Source organism: Equus przewalskii, chromosome 16 (assembly GCF_037783145.1).
Source record: "Equus przewalskii isolate Varuska chromosome 16, EquPr2, whole genome shotgun sequence".
Lineage (NCBI taxonomy): Eukaryota > Metazoa > Chordata > Mammalia > Perissodactyla > Equidae > Equus > Equus przewalskii.
In genome coordinates this window covers 984,269-1,002,611 of record NC_091846.1, presented here as the reverse complement: position 1 = coordinate 1,002,611, position 18,343 = coordinate 984,269, and the positions used below count along the sequence as shown (strand labels likewise).

Genomic DNA, 18,343 nt, shown 5'->3' with positions numbered 1-18,343 from the left:
GCAAGGTACCTGAGCAGGTGACAGCCACGAAGGCTGGACGCAATGCCCCAAAGTGGCCTGCTCTTGCCATTTTAATTCTCCTACTGATGTGGATTAAGGCTGCCCCAGCTAGAGAAGCCCAAGGTGACCTGGCCTACATGCCAAACTATACGACCCAGTGCACTTTTTTTATGGTATGAATTAGGACCGCCCCAGGGAACGAAGCCCAGGGCATCCTCACCTACCTGCCGATCTATATGGCCAGATTTGTATCTAAAGTTATATGACCGCACAATAACCAGACCCCATCTGCACTGAAATCATTTAATCACTTTTTACATCATCTTTTTCTTTTTCTTTTTTTCCAGTAAAAATAAGTCACGTACCCATGCCTTATAAAATTAGCCCTAACCCTCAACTCAGGGCAGCAGCAGGAGCTCTGCCTGCCCATGGGTCCTGTCCCCATGCTATTCCACACTATTCTCTAAATAAAAGAGCACTACTGCCAGATCTTGAGAGTCTAAGAAATCTTTCTTTCGACTCCTCGGCTCACCGACCCCGCATCACTACCACTTGCTTTGTGAATATCCATTTCCTGTCACCTGCATCTCAAGACATCAAAATACCCAACCAAACGTGAACAATGAGCCCTCACACTCCAAGCACAGGCTTCCGGGAGAAGAGCCGAGCTGCTCAGGGATCTTCAGAAATCGCATCAGTGCTCCCCCTTCGTGTGCGTGTGCAGGGGAAAGAAGGGTCGGTGGACACGATTCCTTGCGATTTTCCTGCGATTTCTCGCCTGTGGAAGGAGGAAGAAGTGATCTGGGCCCAGGGGAAACAGTCTCCGCTGGGGCGCAGGTGGCTAGACGTTCAGGCCCACGGAGACACACGCGCGCGCCAGCCTTGGCAAAAGCCAGACTTGTGTCCCCCCACTCCCACCGCCCCCGCCCCCTGCTCTTGGCATATTGTCCAAAGTGATCGAATCAATTAGGGAATTCAAGGCGGCGTTTGCGAAGTTTGCCTGTGAGATTTGGGGGAGAGAAAGAATCGGGGGCTTGTCCAGCACTGGTGGCGCCACCTCCTCGCCCGCTCTGAACCCACATCCTAAGGAGGGAACCGCCTCTGCGCGTCCGCGCTACAGCGGAGAGCGCGGCCGGGGCCTGGAACCTCCGCGGCCTCAACTTAAATCTTCAAACCGTTGGGAACGCCTGTTTTTCAAATTAAAGGAGAGCTTTAAATACAATAGTACTCTTGAACTAGTCTAAGTAGAAATAACAATAACAGGAACAATGATCTTTTATCCCCCCTCACTCCCCAAAACGCAGGGAGCCGAGGCCTAGGGCTGCGCGTGATCTTAGGTCACCGGGCTCAGGCCCTCCCCGCTCGGACCCCGGGCCGCCGAGGGGCTGGGGGGCGGGAGCGGTCGGCGCGCTCGGGGGCTGGGGTACTGGGGGTCCCGGCTCTCCAGGGCCTCGAGGGGCGCTCGGGGTACCGGGAGGCCCGGCGCGCCCCGCCCGCAGCCCCGGGTCCGGCCCGGCGGCGAGGAACCGCCCCCGGCGGCGATCTGCACGGTCGCGGGGAGGGGGCGGGGTGTGGGGTGCGGTTAAAAGGCGCGGCCGGCGCGCACAGGTGCCCAGGACGCGACCGGCGCGCTGCGCTCGCCCCGACTCCCAGCCAGCCGGCGGCGCCCGGCCCGCAGCGAGCGCCACAGAGGCCCGGCCAGCAGCAGCCGGCCCGGCGGAGTGCCCCGGCCGCCCCCGCGCCCCCCGCGCCCCCGGCCCCCGGCCCCAGCCCCGCCGCTCGCTCCCGCCGACTCAGGTGAGGCCGCCCGCCGGGGCGCCCCGGTCGGAGCGGAGAGGCCGGCGCCCGATTCTCGGCGCCCCGGGACGGCCGGGGAACCCGGGCCCCAGGCTGGACCCGGCGCGCACCGAGGCCCCGGCGCCCGCCCTGTCCCGGGCTGTCGCGACAGCGGACCTGGGGTGGAGGGCAGGTGGCGAGAGCGGACTTTTGGAAAGAGGGTTTCTTGGGCCGAGTTCTGAACTTGGAATCGGGCTGTTCCGGCTGGGGAAGGGGACGCGGCCACCGCCCCCCAGGGTTGGTCGCCGGGCGCGGGGGCGGGGAGGAAGCCGGGACAGTTCGACCGCCACGTGACTGTGTGGTCGTCGGTGGTATTCCTGCGGGGAAGTGCTCGCACAGCCGCCGGGGTACTTTATCTGCCGCCTCTGAAAGTTTTTGATTGGTCGAAGGCTTAGCTTGGGGGGAAAACTCGATTGAGTTTGCTGAGCCGGCAGCTTTCCCTGGAGGAAACTGACCCTCGCCCCCCGCGCCGCCTTCGCGGGGACGAGCCCCGGCCCGCGGCGGGCGGGTGAGCGGGAACGCCCGCTCCTGCGCGGGGGCACCGAGTCGAGGCTTGGGTTGCTTCTCTTTTGCCTACACAATTCAGGAACGTTTGCTTCCAGGCGCTGTTTTCCAGCTGTTAGGCACTTGTCTACAAGTGGGTCAGTGCACAGCTGAGAGACGCGTTCTTGAGGACAGTTGCCTCGCCCTTCGGTGTTGCTCCCTGGAGGCGGGAAGTCAGCCCACACGGCGTGCGTCCTCCAGCTTCTGATAGCTGAACACCTGCGATCATTTCCTTGGGACTCTGTCTTGAGATGTGTGGCGACAGTCATGTCCCCATTTGCCCTTTGAGTCTGTTCCAAAACTAGTGTGCTGTCGGTCACAATTACAGACTCCTGGAGAGGGGTGGGGGCTCTCTGTGGAGACAGCTAGTCGAGATCAACCATCAAAAAAGTAAGGATTGAGAAGAGTTCAGGGGTAAAGAATTCGCTTCGGCTTTTCTGGAACCTGGTGATTCACCCAGTGCCTTCCCTAAGGAACAGAACCAGCTCCTCCACTTGCCTCTGGCAGCACTCCAAACAATTGCAGGGCGCGTTGGCCAGGTAGGAGCCTGCCTGGGACCCACCTGCCAGGTCAGGAAGGGCAGGAGGGCAGCTCCCTGCTGATGGAACATTGAGAACAATTTCATCCTGCTTGGTTAGTCCATCTTGACCTACTACCCATATCCCATTTTGGGATCCAATTTTAATTTGCTCCTCTTCCTGAAAAGATCTTTAGAACAGGTATATGCAACCCAACCAAGAGCTTTAAAAAATAATAACATAGGGTTTACTTCAAGCTGTATTTTTCTCAACTGATGGTGATTGGGCTGGTTTATAGAAGAGTGTGGGGTCTGTGTTTGGTGCTATGCAAGAGGGCAAGGCACAAGCCCCAGGCCTCGATTTTTAGCCAAATGTGTTGCTATAAACCATGGACAGTTTAGTTCAGTGAGTGTCCTGTTCTCCACTTAGTAAGTGCCAGGGAAGAACTGGGGCGTCTAATTTCCTAAGATGGTTAAAATAGGAGTTTTGGTCCTGCTGTTAGGGCAGGACTAGACTGAGGTGTGGAGCCTCTGGCAGCTCGCCCTTTGCTACACCTAGAGACCTCCCAGACAGTCTGTATTGCAGGGGTCAGGACTAGGGGCCTGCCCAGTGGCCTAGTGTTTGAGTTCAGCGGGCTCTGCTTCTGCGGCCAGCTGGGTTCCCGGTTCCGGATCTACACCATTGGTGGGCCGCCACGCTGAGGCAGCGATCCACACACAGAAGAGAGGAAGATGGGCGCAGATGTTAGCTCAGGGCCAGTCTCCCTCAGCAAATCAATCAGTCAGTCAAGGGTCACAGCAGAACCTGGACTAAGCCACTGGTTTTTCTAATTGTGTTTCTCTTTTTCCAGCTGAGTAGGGCTAAAGGTTTCTGAGCATATTTCAATCTTACGTACCTTTCATTTCCATGACTCTTCTCCATGTCTCTCCTGCCTCCTCTGACCAAAGAGGCACAGGACGCTTTCAGCCAGACCTTGGGGCCCCACAGTCATCTTGGCATCTCGTCATCTTGGGCAGTGACGAAAGACATTCATTCCGAGCCTATTTAGGAAGTCCATCAGGAAACAGGGCCCAACTTGCTCCAAATGAGGAGAACATTATGCTTTTAAGTAAGAGAGAGAGAATTTGGTGACAGCTTAGAAGGGGCGGAAAACAGATTACCCATCAGGATTTTAGAGAGGTGGGATCTTGTCTAGGAGAGGGGTTGATTGAGACAGACAGGGTGTAACAATGGATAAGTGAGCACAGTTCTTATCCTGGGATGGAGAAAAGACCACTGGCTCCCGGAAGACTGAGCCATGGCTTCTCCAAATCCCTCTTGAGAAGGTAGCACACTACCCCAGCGAGCTTTGGTTCTCAACTTCAATACAGTGACGTCACCTTGTAGGGCCAGTTACTGGGGACTCACTGAGTTAATTTTCTGTCATTTTTCATAATTTGCCTCTTTAGAGACACTTCTAAATTAAAACCATAGCCCACAATAAAAATGCATAGTTGCAACACTTTTCAAAACAGATATCCCTGAGTACAGCCGAGGCATCAGTGGCAGCGTGACAGTGAGGACCGCCAATCCACACACAAAATGGACGCAAAAATCCACCTGCGTGGTGGCTTTTCTTCCTGGAGAGACCATTTCCAACATGCTCCTTTTGATACAGAAAATGGGAGTCGGGCCCTTTGTGAAATTTTAACTTGGGGTGCCTCGAATGTAAACTCCACCATTGGTAACAGTCGTTTCACTGCCACATCCCAAGTCCATGAAAATTCATTGAAGTATATTAGAGAAGGTGGCTCTGCAGGGAGACTTGGCCTCCAAGGCAGGGTGGGTCCTGCTGGTGAAGTCCAGTGGTGTCAGGCCCAGCGGTACTGTCCAGAGCTTGAGGCTGGCGAGCCGATGCGGCTGTGGAATGCTGCTCGAGCGCTGAGGGACTTGTGCGGGCCGGGAAGACCCAGGGGGTGTCTATGGACAGTTCCATCAGCACTATTAGTTAACCCACTAACTTAAAGTTAGTGACTTCTCCTGCTAGTGGTGCTTTCTCCCCTCCCCCAAATTTTTATTATGTGCTGAAGATTGGGTGAATTACTCAGGTGAATGAGCTGCTGTTTGTTAGAGAGCACGTGAAACATGTCCAAGGTGGTTTGGAAACTATACATTGAATCCTATGGCAAACTAAGTCGGTTTTGTTTTCACCTTTTTTAGTGAGGTTGTGTAAGAGCTGGTATTTACTCAGGAAGAGTGCTTACTTACCTGAGACCCAGAGAGCCATCCCAGGTTCTGTCCCGACTACTCACCTCTGTCCTGTGTTCATCTTGTCTTTTCCAGTGCACACTGCCCAGAGGAGAAGATGGATTGGAGCACATTGCAGACTATTCTGGGGGGTGTCAATAAACACTCCACCAGTATTGGGAAAATCTGGCTCACTGTCCTTTTCATTTTCCGAATTATGATCCTTGTTGTAGCTGCAAAGGAAGTGTGGGGAGATGAGCAAGCCGATTTTGTCTGCAACACTTTACAGCCAGGGTGCAAAAATGTCTGCTACGATCACTATTTCCCCATCTCTCACATCCGACTGTGGGCTCTTCAGCTGATCTTCGTGTCCACGCCAGCTCTCTTGGTGGCCATGCATGTTGCCTACCGGAGACATGAAAAGAAGAGGAAGTTCATTAAAGGAGAGATAAAGAGTGAATTTAAAGACATCGAAGAGATCAAAAGCCAGAAGGTCCGTATCGAAGGGTCACTGTGGTGGACATACACCAGCAGCATCTTCTTCCGGGTCATCTTTGAGGCTGTCTTCATGTATGTCTTCTATGTCATGTATGACGGGTTCGCCATGCAGCGTTTGGTGAAGTGTAACGCGTGGCCTTGTCCCAATACAGTGGACTGCTTCGTTTCCAGGCCCACAGAAAAGACTGTCTTTACGGTTTTCATGATAGCAGTGTCTGGAATTTGCATACTGCTAAATGTCACTGAATTGTGTTATTTGCTAATTAGATATTGTTCTGGAAAGTCAAAAAAACCAGTTTAACACATTACTGAGCTATCAGATAAGAGAGAGCATGAAAGGATGAGGCGCCTGTGCTTATCGGCCAAAGCACAGTCACCAGCATTCCTCATAAAAGTTCTTGTCTTAAGTGCAACCCTTGGAAACTACTGTAGATTCACATGAAATTCCACACGCCTCCGACGAAGCTGCACTCTCCTAAAGCTTCAAAGCAGAGGCTAATTCTGTGCCTGTATTGATTTTTACTAAAATTAGTTTCAATGGAACCCGGTGTTGGCAGGGGTTATATGTGTTAGGTACTTTCATATTTTAACAGAAGATATCGGCGTTTATTTCTTTCTTTGAGGAAGGGAGAGAAATGCCAGGTCCCAAAGGGAACACTAAGAAGGTCCAGTTGCTCCTCTTAGGGTTCCCTTTGTCGTTTTTCCTGAATTAAAAGTAAACATAGAGAATCTTGGTTCTTTTATTTGCTTTGGAAGTTTTAGTCTCTTAACGATGGACAAGGTTAATGCTTCAAACTGTTATACTTTTTTTAAGTGAAAACTTTAAAATAAGACATTTCTTTTAATCTACAAGATGTTCTGAAAACTATTATATGTCTCTCCTATTTCGAAGGCTCTGATTGTGATATGTAAATGGTGTCTAATTAGGTACTATCATTTAATTTAAAATATGGCCTTAGAGTTATGCATAATCTGCAGTGCCACTGAGAGGCTGTCCACTATGCTAATAGTGGTATGTAGTACATAAAAACATTTTAGCCTCCCTCAAGGGCAACAAACTACAAGTTCTTAGTGATGGCTTAGATAGCAAATGGCCTCATTTTATAAATCTAGGTCTAATTTTGCATAAGAAATACAGACTGGAGGTACCACCACCAACTGCCAACAGCAGTCTGGCTCCAGACGCCCTCCCTCCCTTCACAGTGTGTGCCTTCTCCATCACTGTGGTAAACGCGAGGAACGCTGATGTAAAGAGGCTACCTGGGACCTTTTATTGCCACAGTACACATCATGGTGCAGAACAAATTGGGGGGGGGGGGGGGGGGTGGTACTATTTTTAAAGAACAGATGGAAAGACTAGACTCTACATTCTGATGATTAAAAATGAGTTTTGTCTGCTTCGAAAGTTTGTTTCCCTCTTCAACATTGAGTTTTTTAAGTGAAAATAGAATTAATAGACATTTTAAAAAAAATAGAAACTAGGGTTTAGATAAATGTTTAGCAGTTCTATAGAACAAATTGAACCCTAATATTATCATTATGCCTGATATGGTTTCCAACAAATGGTATTCAACATACTTCAATGAGTGTAAACATTTTCGTGTTGCCAGGAATAGCGTTATAAAAACGCTGTGTAATACCAAATAATAGCTTTAATTACATGCTTGTAACTAAAATAATTTTGTAATGTCTCAAATGTCATTTAAATATTAAAAATATAAGTTATTTAAAATCTATTGCAGTTTTTAATAGAATAGCAGATTTTAATTTCATCTGTAGCCAGTTTTGTATAAGTATGTTAATATTTTATGTTTCATAACACCAAAGAGGTAAGTTACCAGGGTGTCTGTCCACCATTCTGGGAGTCTTTTGCCCCAGTTACAGAAGAGCTTCTGTCACTGGAAAGATTGACTGGTAAGAGAAAAAGAAAGGTTTTTTTCTGTCCAACCCCATGCTCACCTCTCCCAGGTTTTCGATGGACACTTGCATAGTATGGTGTATGGACTGGATTTGTAGCTTGGAGAATGCTGAGTTGGCTTCACATGGCCAGTTTGGCTCCTAGAAGAATCATGGAAGCTGACACTTTAAAATGTTATTCATGGTGAGGGTTGGCTGAGGCATGAGAAAAATTCTATGAGGTGTCTTTTTCTATGGGATTTTCTTCCTGTATATTTGTATGTAACCAAAGCTGTCTTATGAAACTCCTTTTTATTCTTTGGTGCCCACTTCCATGGGAAATAAACCCAACAGGCCATCCTGTCCCTGTATGTATGAGTGTCTGCTGCCACCTGCGGGCCTGCCTGTCCCTCAGGCACTGTCCCCACGACAGCCAACAATGGCTCTGTCCTTTTGATAGGATGAGCCTTCCATCTAAGGACTTCAAAGCATCTTACACATCAATAATTGTGAGTATTTTTATGGATTTAAAAGGACAAAAACCAGTCAGCTTTCATCCAGTTGATAGAAAAAGGATAAGAGATAGTCCCCGGCTCCCTTCCAGAGTGCTCTGCACATGGCCTGTTAAACAGCACGCAACTTTCACATCGCTGTGTTCACTCCTACAAGCTATGGAGATTGTTATTCTCAAGGCATTAAAAGACTGGGTCAAACTAATTACAGACTACTAATGACCACTTTTAAGAACTTATAGAGAGGTCTGGCCACACACCCGAAAATTAGAGCCTAAACTCTGAAAATGGTCGTCCTTAATATATATCTCGATTCATCAATTTACAGTTTGTACCAGGTAAGAAAAAGCTCTTCTTTTGTTGTTGTTAAAGATTCCCCCAAAGGACTCTGTCCACTTGGCTGTGTCGGGTCCACGGCTGATGTGGGCCAGCCTGCGGAGAGCCTCCAGCGCTGGCTGAGCACCAGTGGACGTGACCTCTGGGAGTTCACGAGGTAGCAGGCACGTCCCAGCTGCTAATTCCACCTTGTACGCGGTTTATTGAGAAACTGAGAATCAGGATCTCAGACAACTCTTCCGTAGAGGTGCAGCTGTCAAAAAGTGGGTCACAATTGGTGTGAGTGGGTCAGGGCTGACTCAGGACAAACATAGTGCTCTAGAGGGTGGCCGGGCCTACGCTGCCCATCGCTGCTCTCACTAAGCTAAACGAGCAACTCGAGAGCAGCAGGCACGGCACTGAGAGGGGTCTGTGGCGGGGAGACAGGAGCTCACTTATTTCTCCAGATCTCAGTTTCCTCATCTTAAAATGGGCTCACTGAATACCTGCCAAGGCTAACGGCAGTCAAATATGATAGTTTATTTAAAAGCACTAAGTAAAATATTATTGGCATCTGTTTTCCATCAGATACATCCCAAGCTGGAAAGATGAGGGATGATATTTTAGATAGGAATGACTCAAGCAAACCTTGATAAGCTGGAAGCTTGAAAAAAAAAGCACATTTACACAAAGGCTGAGATAAGTCCATTAGAGGAGGAGGAGAGATTAGCCATGTAGGACGGGAGAGGAGTGACTGAGGGAATACCACAGCAAACAAGGTCAGGTGATGACAGCCGTATTACCCTGTAGTTAGAGGAAAATCAGCAGCGTGAGGAAGAAAGCTTTGATTCACCTGGTTAGGTCTCTAACTACCTTACATGCACGTTACCAAGCGCTCCATGTATATGTTCTCATTAACCCTCCCAGCAGCACCACAAAGGAGCTGGCCTGCTGGGCACAGTATTCCTGCTGAAGGGCTCAGGAGGGTGCAGCTCAGGGAGATGACATGTCAAGCTTGAAGACCTGTGGAAATGGTCCTGCCACACTGAGGATGTGGAGTGGAGTCTAGAATTCTCCTAGTACATTGAATTCCTGAAGATAGTAGCCAACACCATAGGGCTACCCATCTTCCCCAACGTTGACAGGGTTAAGGAGGCAGTCTCCACTGCTTGAGACACTCCATTCCACTCCTGCACATCTTTCTTCATTTACTCAGCCAATATTTATTGAGTACTGAGTGCCAGGAAGTACTGGGCAGCAGAACTGTGAGCAAAATAAAATCTCTGCCTTCATGTTGAGGGGCAGACTAGAACAGATGCTGTGGATTCTGTGTGCTGCAGACAAGCGCAATGAGAAAACTTCAACAACAGAAGGGAGCTAGGAAGTGCAGGGGGCAAAGAAAATTGCTATTTAGTGTAGGGGAGCCAGAGAAGTCTTCTCTTCTAAGAGACCAAAAGCGAACAAGGAATCCAGCCAAAAGGAGCTCTTAGGGAAGAGCAGTGCAGTGAGTGAGAAAGGCCAGCACCCAGAGTCACAGGAAGAATGGGAGATGAGGCCAGAGGAGGGGCTGGGGCCCGTGGGCCACCAGGAGGTTTCGTTACTGTTGTGCTGAAATCGGCCGGCTTATAGAATCTGCTCTCCAGCATCTGTTCTGCCCTCTGGTGGACCCAAAGTAAGTATATTTTCCACTTAAGAACCTTAAATAGCTGAAAATAGATCCAAGTTCATTATCAAACTTATTCTCCAGCTCCACGGCTCCACATTCCCCGCTTGGCCATTCATTCATTCATTCATTCATTCAATATTAAGCAACTTCTGTTTCCCTACCTACTAGGTACAGACAGGTAAGAAAGAATAAAATACATTCTCTGACCACTGGCAGTGAAGCAGTGGTACCTGTGCCCCGAGTTTCCTGGCTCCCCCTCAAGGCAGCAGATGCACTTCCATACATCAGTGTCCTCTTAGAAGGGAGATGGTGCCCAGCACGACGAGGTGCAGCTTTTCAGGATGGCCGAGCAGTGGGGCGACTGCTCTGGACAGACGTTATTACCAAGGCACTTTGAGTTAGCTTTTTAACTGCCTCTTCACCTTTCCTCATTTTCAGTTAAAAGGCCACCAATGTGACTTACGTTATTATAGAATTAATATGTAAATATATTTACATTTAAAATTAAATAAAGAAGTACATAAAATCAAAAGTGAAAGTCTCATTTCACAGCCCTGCTCAGAAGTTCAGTATTAACATCTTGATGTATATCCTTCCAGTCTTTCTTCTATGCAATTGCAGGTACTTATATATATATACACACGAGCATACATAACCATTTTGATTTGCATTTCTTGTGTAATTTTTTCCGTGATAATTTCTCATTTGGTAATATGCCTTGGAAATCTTTCCAGATCAGTATGTATAGATCTAACTTGCTCTTTTTAAGAGATGTACGATATTCCGTAGAATGAGCCATAAGTTAACTATTTCCTTATTAATTAGCAATTACATTGTTTCCAGCTTTTCACAAAGACTACTCCCCCTCCCCTTCTCTTCCTGCTCCCTTCCCCCCCACCTCCTATGAAACCAGGTCTTCCCTTTGTAATGCATGTCATGTGGATTACTCTAACCTGAATTCAGGGTTTTACATTTTCCCTGTTAAATTTCATCTTGCTGATTTTGGCTCATCCGTCTGGTTCATCCAGATCTTTTTGAGCCCCGTATTCACTTTATTAGCAATTCCTTCCAACTTTATGTCATCTGTCAGTTTAATGAGGCTGCTTTCTCTATATTCACTTAAGCCAATAAAAATGTTGAATATGGAATGCCACCAAAGGTTTTCTTCAAGTTTAACATGAGTTCGTTTACCCATGTGATTTAAGTTTGGAGTTTTAAGGATAAATGTACTTACCTGCATCTAGTTCACAATTTTTTATCTTAATAGTAAAGATATTATGACAAACTTTGTGAATTATCTTAGAAAAATATATAAGTGTATTTACCATTTCATTATCCATAAAAACACATTCATTGAGCTTCTCATATGTGGAGAGCATTGTTCTAGGCCCCTGGCACACACAAAGATGTTTAAAAAGGAGGACACAATGTAGAGGGCAGATGTGTATAAGGAGGTTGCAGTATGTGACAAGCTGGATATGACAGGCACAGCAAAGCACTACAAAAAGGATTCAGGGCATGAAATAGTTTTTGGGTGAGATCTTCAGGAACAAAAAGCTAAATCGTGAAAGATAATAGGCTTTTGCCAAGAAAAGACCTAAGACTGCTGGTTAGCTTGGCCTTTTTCACTTCTTCAAGAGGCTTACTCACTTACCAAGAGCTCTCTCTGCCGCTTGCTGTCGTAGCTCGCTGAGCCGTTGCTCGAAGGCCCTTAGTCCAGCTCGGAGCCCGCGGCGACTTGGACAGGCTCTCTGTGCTGCCATCTGCCGGCCACGAGGCTAACTGTGGGCCGCCGCAGCCTTCCGATCCCCGGGGCTGCCTCCGCGAGGGCAGGGGCGGCTGCCAGCCTGTTTTTGAAAGAAACTCTTGCACCTGAACGCCCACATCACTCTTGCATAAGAACCTCGTTGCTTCCATTATTCCGGAGTTTATATTTCCAGTCTGTAGATATCTAACCATGGCTGTTTTGTTTTGTTGTTGGTGCCGTAGAGTGGATTCCGAGTCCTAGCGACCCTGTGGGCACTGGAGAGGAACCCTGGCTGGTCTTTCTGCGCCGTCCTCTCCCGTTCCCACTCTCTATCAGACGATGCTCCGCTGCTATTCACAGGGTTTTCAGGGCCATTTTTTTCCAAAGTGGGTGTCCAGGTCCTTCTTTCTAGTCTGTCTTAGTTTGGAAGCTCCACTGAAACCTGTCCACCATGGATGACCCTGCTGGTATTTGAAATACTGGTGCACAGCTTTCAGCATCATGGCAACAGCAGCCACCACAATGTGACAACAGACAGACAGACGGGTGTGTGGTTCCCTGACCAGGAGACAAACCCAGGCCGTGGCAGTGAGCGCACCGGCTCTTAACCACTAGGCCACCAGGGCTAGCTGTTGTTTCGTTAGGGTAACCATGAAAAATGAAAAACAAAAATTCACACATAAACGTACACTATTTCCTCTCATAAATAATATAATAAGCAATATTAGCAAACTTCTATAATCTCATGGTTATAGTTAGTGACTTCACAAGGTTCTTATTTAGGTTTTCCTCAGGTTTCTATAAGTATTCTGCCCTCTGGATTTTGAAATCTTACCATCTAGGACCATAAAAGCCAGGGTGAGATTATTTCTAACTCAACACTCGTCCACAGGGCCAGATGAATCTCTTATTTAAAATTTTTTTAATTATCATCTAATATTAGCATGGCAACTCTCTAAAGATTCAGTGTTGTTTGGTTTCACTTCCCTTATATTGTTAGGGGGGAAAAAAGCCACCTAATATATTCCACTCACATTTTTCAGGCTCTTCATTAATTGTGACATCTTCTTTTCAAAACCTGAAAAACGGGTTTAGGGTAATTTTGAGTCATAATAACTCAAGAAAGCATGAATTTTTCCCATTTGCCCTGCCTTTCCCAAAAGAGAGAGACCTCATTTTGAACAGATATTGGTACACTCACGTTCATGGCAGCATTATTCACAGTAGCCGAAGGTGGAAGCAACCCAAGTGCCCATTGACAGATGAATGGACAAAGAAGATGTGCTATACACACACAGTGAAATATTATTTGGCTCTAAAAAGGACAAAAATTCTGACAACATGGATGAAGCTTGAGGACGTTATGCTAAGTGAAATCAGACAATTACAAAAGACAAATACTATATGATTCCACTGATGTGCGGTAACTGGAGGAGTCGAATTAATAAAGGCGGACAGTTGAGCGGTGGTTGCCAGGTCTGAGAGAGGCACAATGGGGGCAAGTGTTTAACAGGTGCAATTTCAGTCTGGGATGATGCAGAAGTTCTGGGGGTGGGTGGGAGAAATGGCTGCACAATAATGTGAGTGCACTTGAAAATGTACGCTTCAAATGGTTAATCTGGTAAATTTTATCTTATGTATGCATAATTTCTTATGGTGAAAAAAAATCTCTCTTTTCTCAACACAGCAGACGGTGGATGGTCTATATTGAATGACACTGATTGTGATCATAAGCGTGTTAAGAAGTATTCTGAACTCAGACACTCATCAAACGCTGTTAACATCTCTACCCTATTTTATTAGTGCTATGATGCACCAAAATAAATTCCTAAGCCCACGTGTGTTAACCATAAACATTAAACTAATAAGACAGGCCTGAGCACACGGCCGAGCCTTCCCTGTCGCACGAGGAGCAGTCGTGTTTAAGGTTGGTCGGGTCACCTGGGGAAGAAGTACCGGGAAATTACTCTGCCTCCAGTTCATGTTCGGCATGCTATAATGACCTTTCCTCATCTCGAAAGTACTTCTGGTTCTCTCTGTAGCCCATACCAGGTGGAATATTGTGAATAAAACTTATTCTCAGGAATGGTGATAAAAATGGGGGCAAACAGTCAGGGCCAGCTCTTCAAGGCTCACATTTCCCCAAGTCCCTGTGGTGTTAAGTTCCTTGGCAACTGGTTTCCCAAAGCCGGTATGAATTAGAATTCGTTATAGTAGTCTTGTCTAGTTTTCATTTTTATCCCAAACAGAAGCAGAAGTTTTCATAACGCCTGCATCCTTTACACCCACACACATCTGGGGCACTGGAAGAACTCGATCCCGACAGCCAGCAAACGGCCAGCTATATGAACGGTACAACGAATTTGAAGTCACAAAAAGAGAATTTTTTCATGAGGTTTTCCTTTTCAAGAGTCTTTGACTGCCTTTGGGTTTCCAAAAACATGCTCCATGCTCTAGGAATTAGCAAACACATTCAGCGTCCTTATGAGAAACAGGAAAGGGACACCTCCTGTGTTATCCTCTTTTTTTTTTAACGATTCCTTCTAGGCTTGTTCTGCTTTGTAATGAGTGAGAAAATCATTTTGTGTATTGGTCTGGGAGATCGTTGAGAATTGAGCTAAGCTATTCCACGGTGTCGCTGCCTGGCACCCATTTTCTTTGGCCAAGCGGCCTTTGGGGCCCTTAAACTGACACCAGCCCCTCATGCAAGCGTGTGCCCTAAACAGCAGCCCTCAGATGTATGCAAATGTAAGTTCCTGATATGACTTCCCAGCAGTGTTCCCACCTCCCAGGGTCTTCCCTTTGTGCCCGCCTTAGATTAGACGCCTCATAGAACTTACCAAAACCCCACTCTTTTTGGTTTAAATTGATCAGTCCAACCCTAGCTCAGGAACCCCAAAGCATTCCATCCACGGGCCCCAACAAAGGCACGTGCCCCAGGTGCTGCCTTTCTCTCTCTCTGCACCCTGCCTTGACCTTCAGTGTGACCTCTCGAGGTGTGCTGGGGACTTCCTTCAGGACCTGTGACTAACAGACTTCTCCGCTTCAGTTTCTCTTGTGGTCCGTTGCTGAACCACAGCTCGCCATCCAGCACCACATGCTCCACTCAACAAATGTTCATTTTAAAGAGTCAGAACCGAGAATTCAGAGGTAGTCCTGTCAAAAAGGAGAACAGACAAGAATTGGCAAATGTCCAGCACTTTGATTCTCCAAATTATTTATGTGTATTCAGAAGTTTGTAAAATGACTTAGTTTTGTTCATGCAGAGAATAGTACAGGCAAGCCCAGAAGGCTCATGAGAAAACTCAGTTGACCCCAAGGATGATCTGATTGAAAGAACACCAAATAATTCTGGATTCATCAACTCAGTCGCAACAAGGCTCTGACGGAGTTACAAAGACTTATGAAACTCAGTCCTAGGCTCTGAGACCTTGCAAAAGGAGCTGAGAGCAAAGGGAACTCAGACTGCTCACACTCCTGAGAGGTGGGGTGAGATGGAATGGGGGGAGGACATTTCAGGTAGAGAAACGACATGCACAAAAGTGTCAAGGGGGAAACAGAGCAGCCTGGGTACATGTTAAAGGGCGCTGGGCAGGGGCGGGAAGCCTGGCTGGGCTGGACTGTGGAGGCCTTCAGTGGAAAGCTAAAGAGGATGGAGTTGGTTTTGTAGGCAGAGAAGCTGTTGAGTTTTGCCGAGCTGGAGAGCCACACAATCTGATCAGGGTTCCAGAAAGATAACTCTGACTTGACTTCAAGATGGTTTTGAAGAAAGACTGAAGGGAGACAGGGACATTACTTGGAAGACTACTGGAATAGTCAGATAGAACAATATGTGGCCAAATTAGTTTAGGACATAAAGGAAGAAATATATAAAATAATGTTTTAATAATAATCAAGACTTGGCAATAGATCAATTATGGATGGTGAGAGACAAAGGAAAACTCAAACGTGACTAACTTTTCATGCCTGAGCAGTAGGAATTAGAAATAAGAAAGTCAACAGGGAGGGGCTGGCCCCGTGGCCGAGTGGTTAAGTTAGCGCGCGGCCCAGTGTTTCGTTGGTTCAAATCCTGGGCGCGGACATGGCACTGCTCATCAGACCACGCTGAGGCAGCGTCCCACATGCCACAACTAGAAGAACCCACAACGAAGAATACACAACTATGTACCGGGGGGGCTTTGGGGAGAAAAAGGAAAAAATAAAATCTTTAAAAAAAAAAAGAAAAAAGAAAGTCAACAGGGACCCTGGTACACTGTGGGTGGGAATTTAAAATGATGCAGCCACTGTGGATAATAGCATGAAGGTTCCTCAAAACATTGAAAATAGAGCTACCATATGATCCAGCAATCCCCCATCTGGGTATTTATCCAAAAGCACTGAAATCTGGATCTTGAAGAAATATCTGCACTCCCGTGTTCATAGCAGCATTATTCACAATAGCCAAGATATGGAAACAACATAAGTGTCCACTGACAAATGAATGGATAAAGAAGATGTGGTACATTCTGCTCTCCATCTTGAGGGTTTTGCACCCACGGGTTTCACATCAACAGATTCAATCAACTACAGATCAAAAATACCCAAATACTGTACTGTATTTTTGAATCGAGCATGGTTGAATCTGTGGAAGCAGAACCCATGAATCTGGAGGGCCAACTCTAGCAACTTGAGCATCTGGGGATTTGGGCATCTGTGGGGAGTCCTGGAACAAACCCAAATGGAAGGATGACTATATATACATACAATGGATTATTCCGCCTTAAAAATGAAGGAAATCCTACGATTTGTGACAACAGGGATAGACCTGGAGGACATTATGCTAAGTGAAATAAGCCACTCACAGAAGGACAAACACTGCACAATTCCATTTATACGCAGCATGTACAATAGTCAAAGGTATAGAAGTAGAAGATAGAATGGTGGTTACCAGGCGATGGGAGAGGCGGAAATGAGGAATAGTTGTTCACTGGGTATAAAATTACAGGTATACAAGAGGAGTTAGTTCTAGAGATCTGCCGTACAACATCATGCCTATAGTTGACAATGAGGTATTGCGCACTTAAAAATTCATTAGGAGGGTAGATCTCACATTAACTGTTCTTTCCACAAAAAAGGAAGGAAGGAAGAAAAAAAAAAAGACACACTTCTCTGTGTAGCCAGAAACCATAATATTCAGTGTTACATTATGCATAAGCCAACATAGTCCAAACTCAGATTACCCATTCGAGAGGGCCACAGTAGCAGAGAGGGACTTTGGGGCCAGGATGAGTTCAGGTCTTTTCCAACAACGCACACAATGCCTGTGTGCCTGATAGGGTCCCTCGTGAAGACAGTGAAGATGGGGGCAGCTGGAGGTTGGGGACACACTTCAAACACTTCTCCTCTCAGCTTTGAACGTTCAGCTAGTGAGGCTCCGGGGCCAGAGTCCTGGCTGGCTTTTCTCACCCAACATTCCCGTAGCAAATATGGCGAGGCAGTTTCCTGCAGGATGGCATCTTCCTTTTCAGAGTGCTGTCGCTGCTTCTTCCCTGCCATTCCCTCCCTCCTCCTCCGTCAGACACATTCCTCTTTCACTGAGCAGGAAGCCTCACCCCCTGCCAGCTCTCAGGTTTGCTGAAACCATTTAGAATTCTTGAGGTGTCTTTATGTGGCACAACTATTCACTCTACAATGAATAGTAGCAGAGTGGCTACTGCAGTTTCTTCACGACCATCAGGATTCTTAAGATAAAAAATCCCAAAGTATGTTTTGTCTTAAAAACAAAAAGCAAAACCAGGAAAAACGCTCATACTCATATTCACAGAAGGAGAGCTCCACCTCCGGAAGTTTGGGAGGGCAGCCGCAAGGGCTGGTCTGGCTTGGAGCCCTTTTTAAAACTGAGAGTGTGATCTAACCAGAGGGTGGAGTTAAAGTCTGGGTGGGGTAAAAGGATCCGTAGATACTCTGGCACACTGTCATCAACTGCGCCGCCGCCCAGATCAGAAAAAGATAGCCCTTTAGGAAGACTGTAGATGTCATTCTCAAGCAGCAATTCAAAACTTATCATCATCGTCAATAATAAGATCTAGTATTTGTGAGCTGCCTTATAACTTTACCTGCAGTTTCACCTCTGTGAATTCATGCGACTCTTCCACAACACTTTGAGTTTGGTGGTCTTATTCTGGGTTCATAGATGAAGAAATTGTTTGGAGAGATTAACAGACTTCCCCCAGGGTTATACAATTGATAACAATAACCAACATTTGCATAACTTTTTAAGTACTCAGACTAATTTAAAAAGATATCAACATGAGGGTGCACTTGGCAGAGTAGCTGGCACGTAGTAGGCCTCAGGAGATTTCGTTGTCCCTTCCCCTCGTGAAACTGGCAAACAGTTAGCCACTGATGATTAAGTAGCTAGTAACTAAGTTATTTTTTTTTTCCTTTTTGCAATTACTGATTATAGCTTTTAGTTGTCCCCTGTCCATTATTAACTGTGCTGCTTAGGCAATATGCTATCCAGCTCCCACTAGGTTCCTATAGACAACATCTCCCTGGAGCCTGGGTCACCATGGTAACGGGTGTGTGAGCTGCTTTTCAGGAATTA

At 46.9% G+C, this 18,343-nt stretch overlaps 1 protein-coding gene across 1 annotated transcript; it reads left to right on the top strand.

Annotated features, from left to right (window-relative positions):
- Nucleotides 1-1,616: 1,616 nt before the first annotated feature.
- GJB2 (gap junction protein beta 2) lies at nucleotides 1,617-7,357 on the top strand. Its single transcript, XM_070577825.1, has 2 exons — nucleotides 1,617-1,797; nucleotides 5,220-7,357. Exon 2 carries the CDS (start codon nucleotides 5,242-5,244, stop codon nucleotides 5,920-5,922), a length of 681 nt encoding a protein of 226 aa, XP_070433926.1. The 5' UTR covers nucleotides 1,617-1,797; nucleotides 5,220-5,241; the 3' UTR covers nucleotides 5,923-7,357.
- Nucleotides 7,358-18,343: the final 10,986 nt, after the last annotated feature.

Bases quoted from the DNA above. Each gene is read 5' to 3' on its own strand.
- GJB2 (XM_070577825.1), top strand. From the start codon at position 5,242: ATGGATTGGAGCACATTGCAGACTATTCTGGGGGGTGTCAATAAACAC.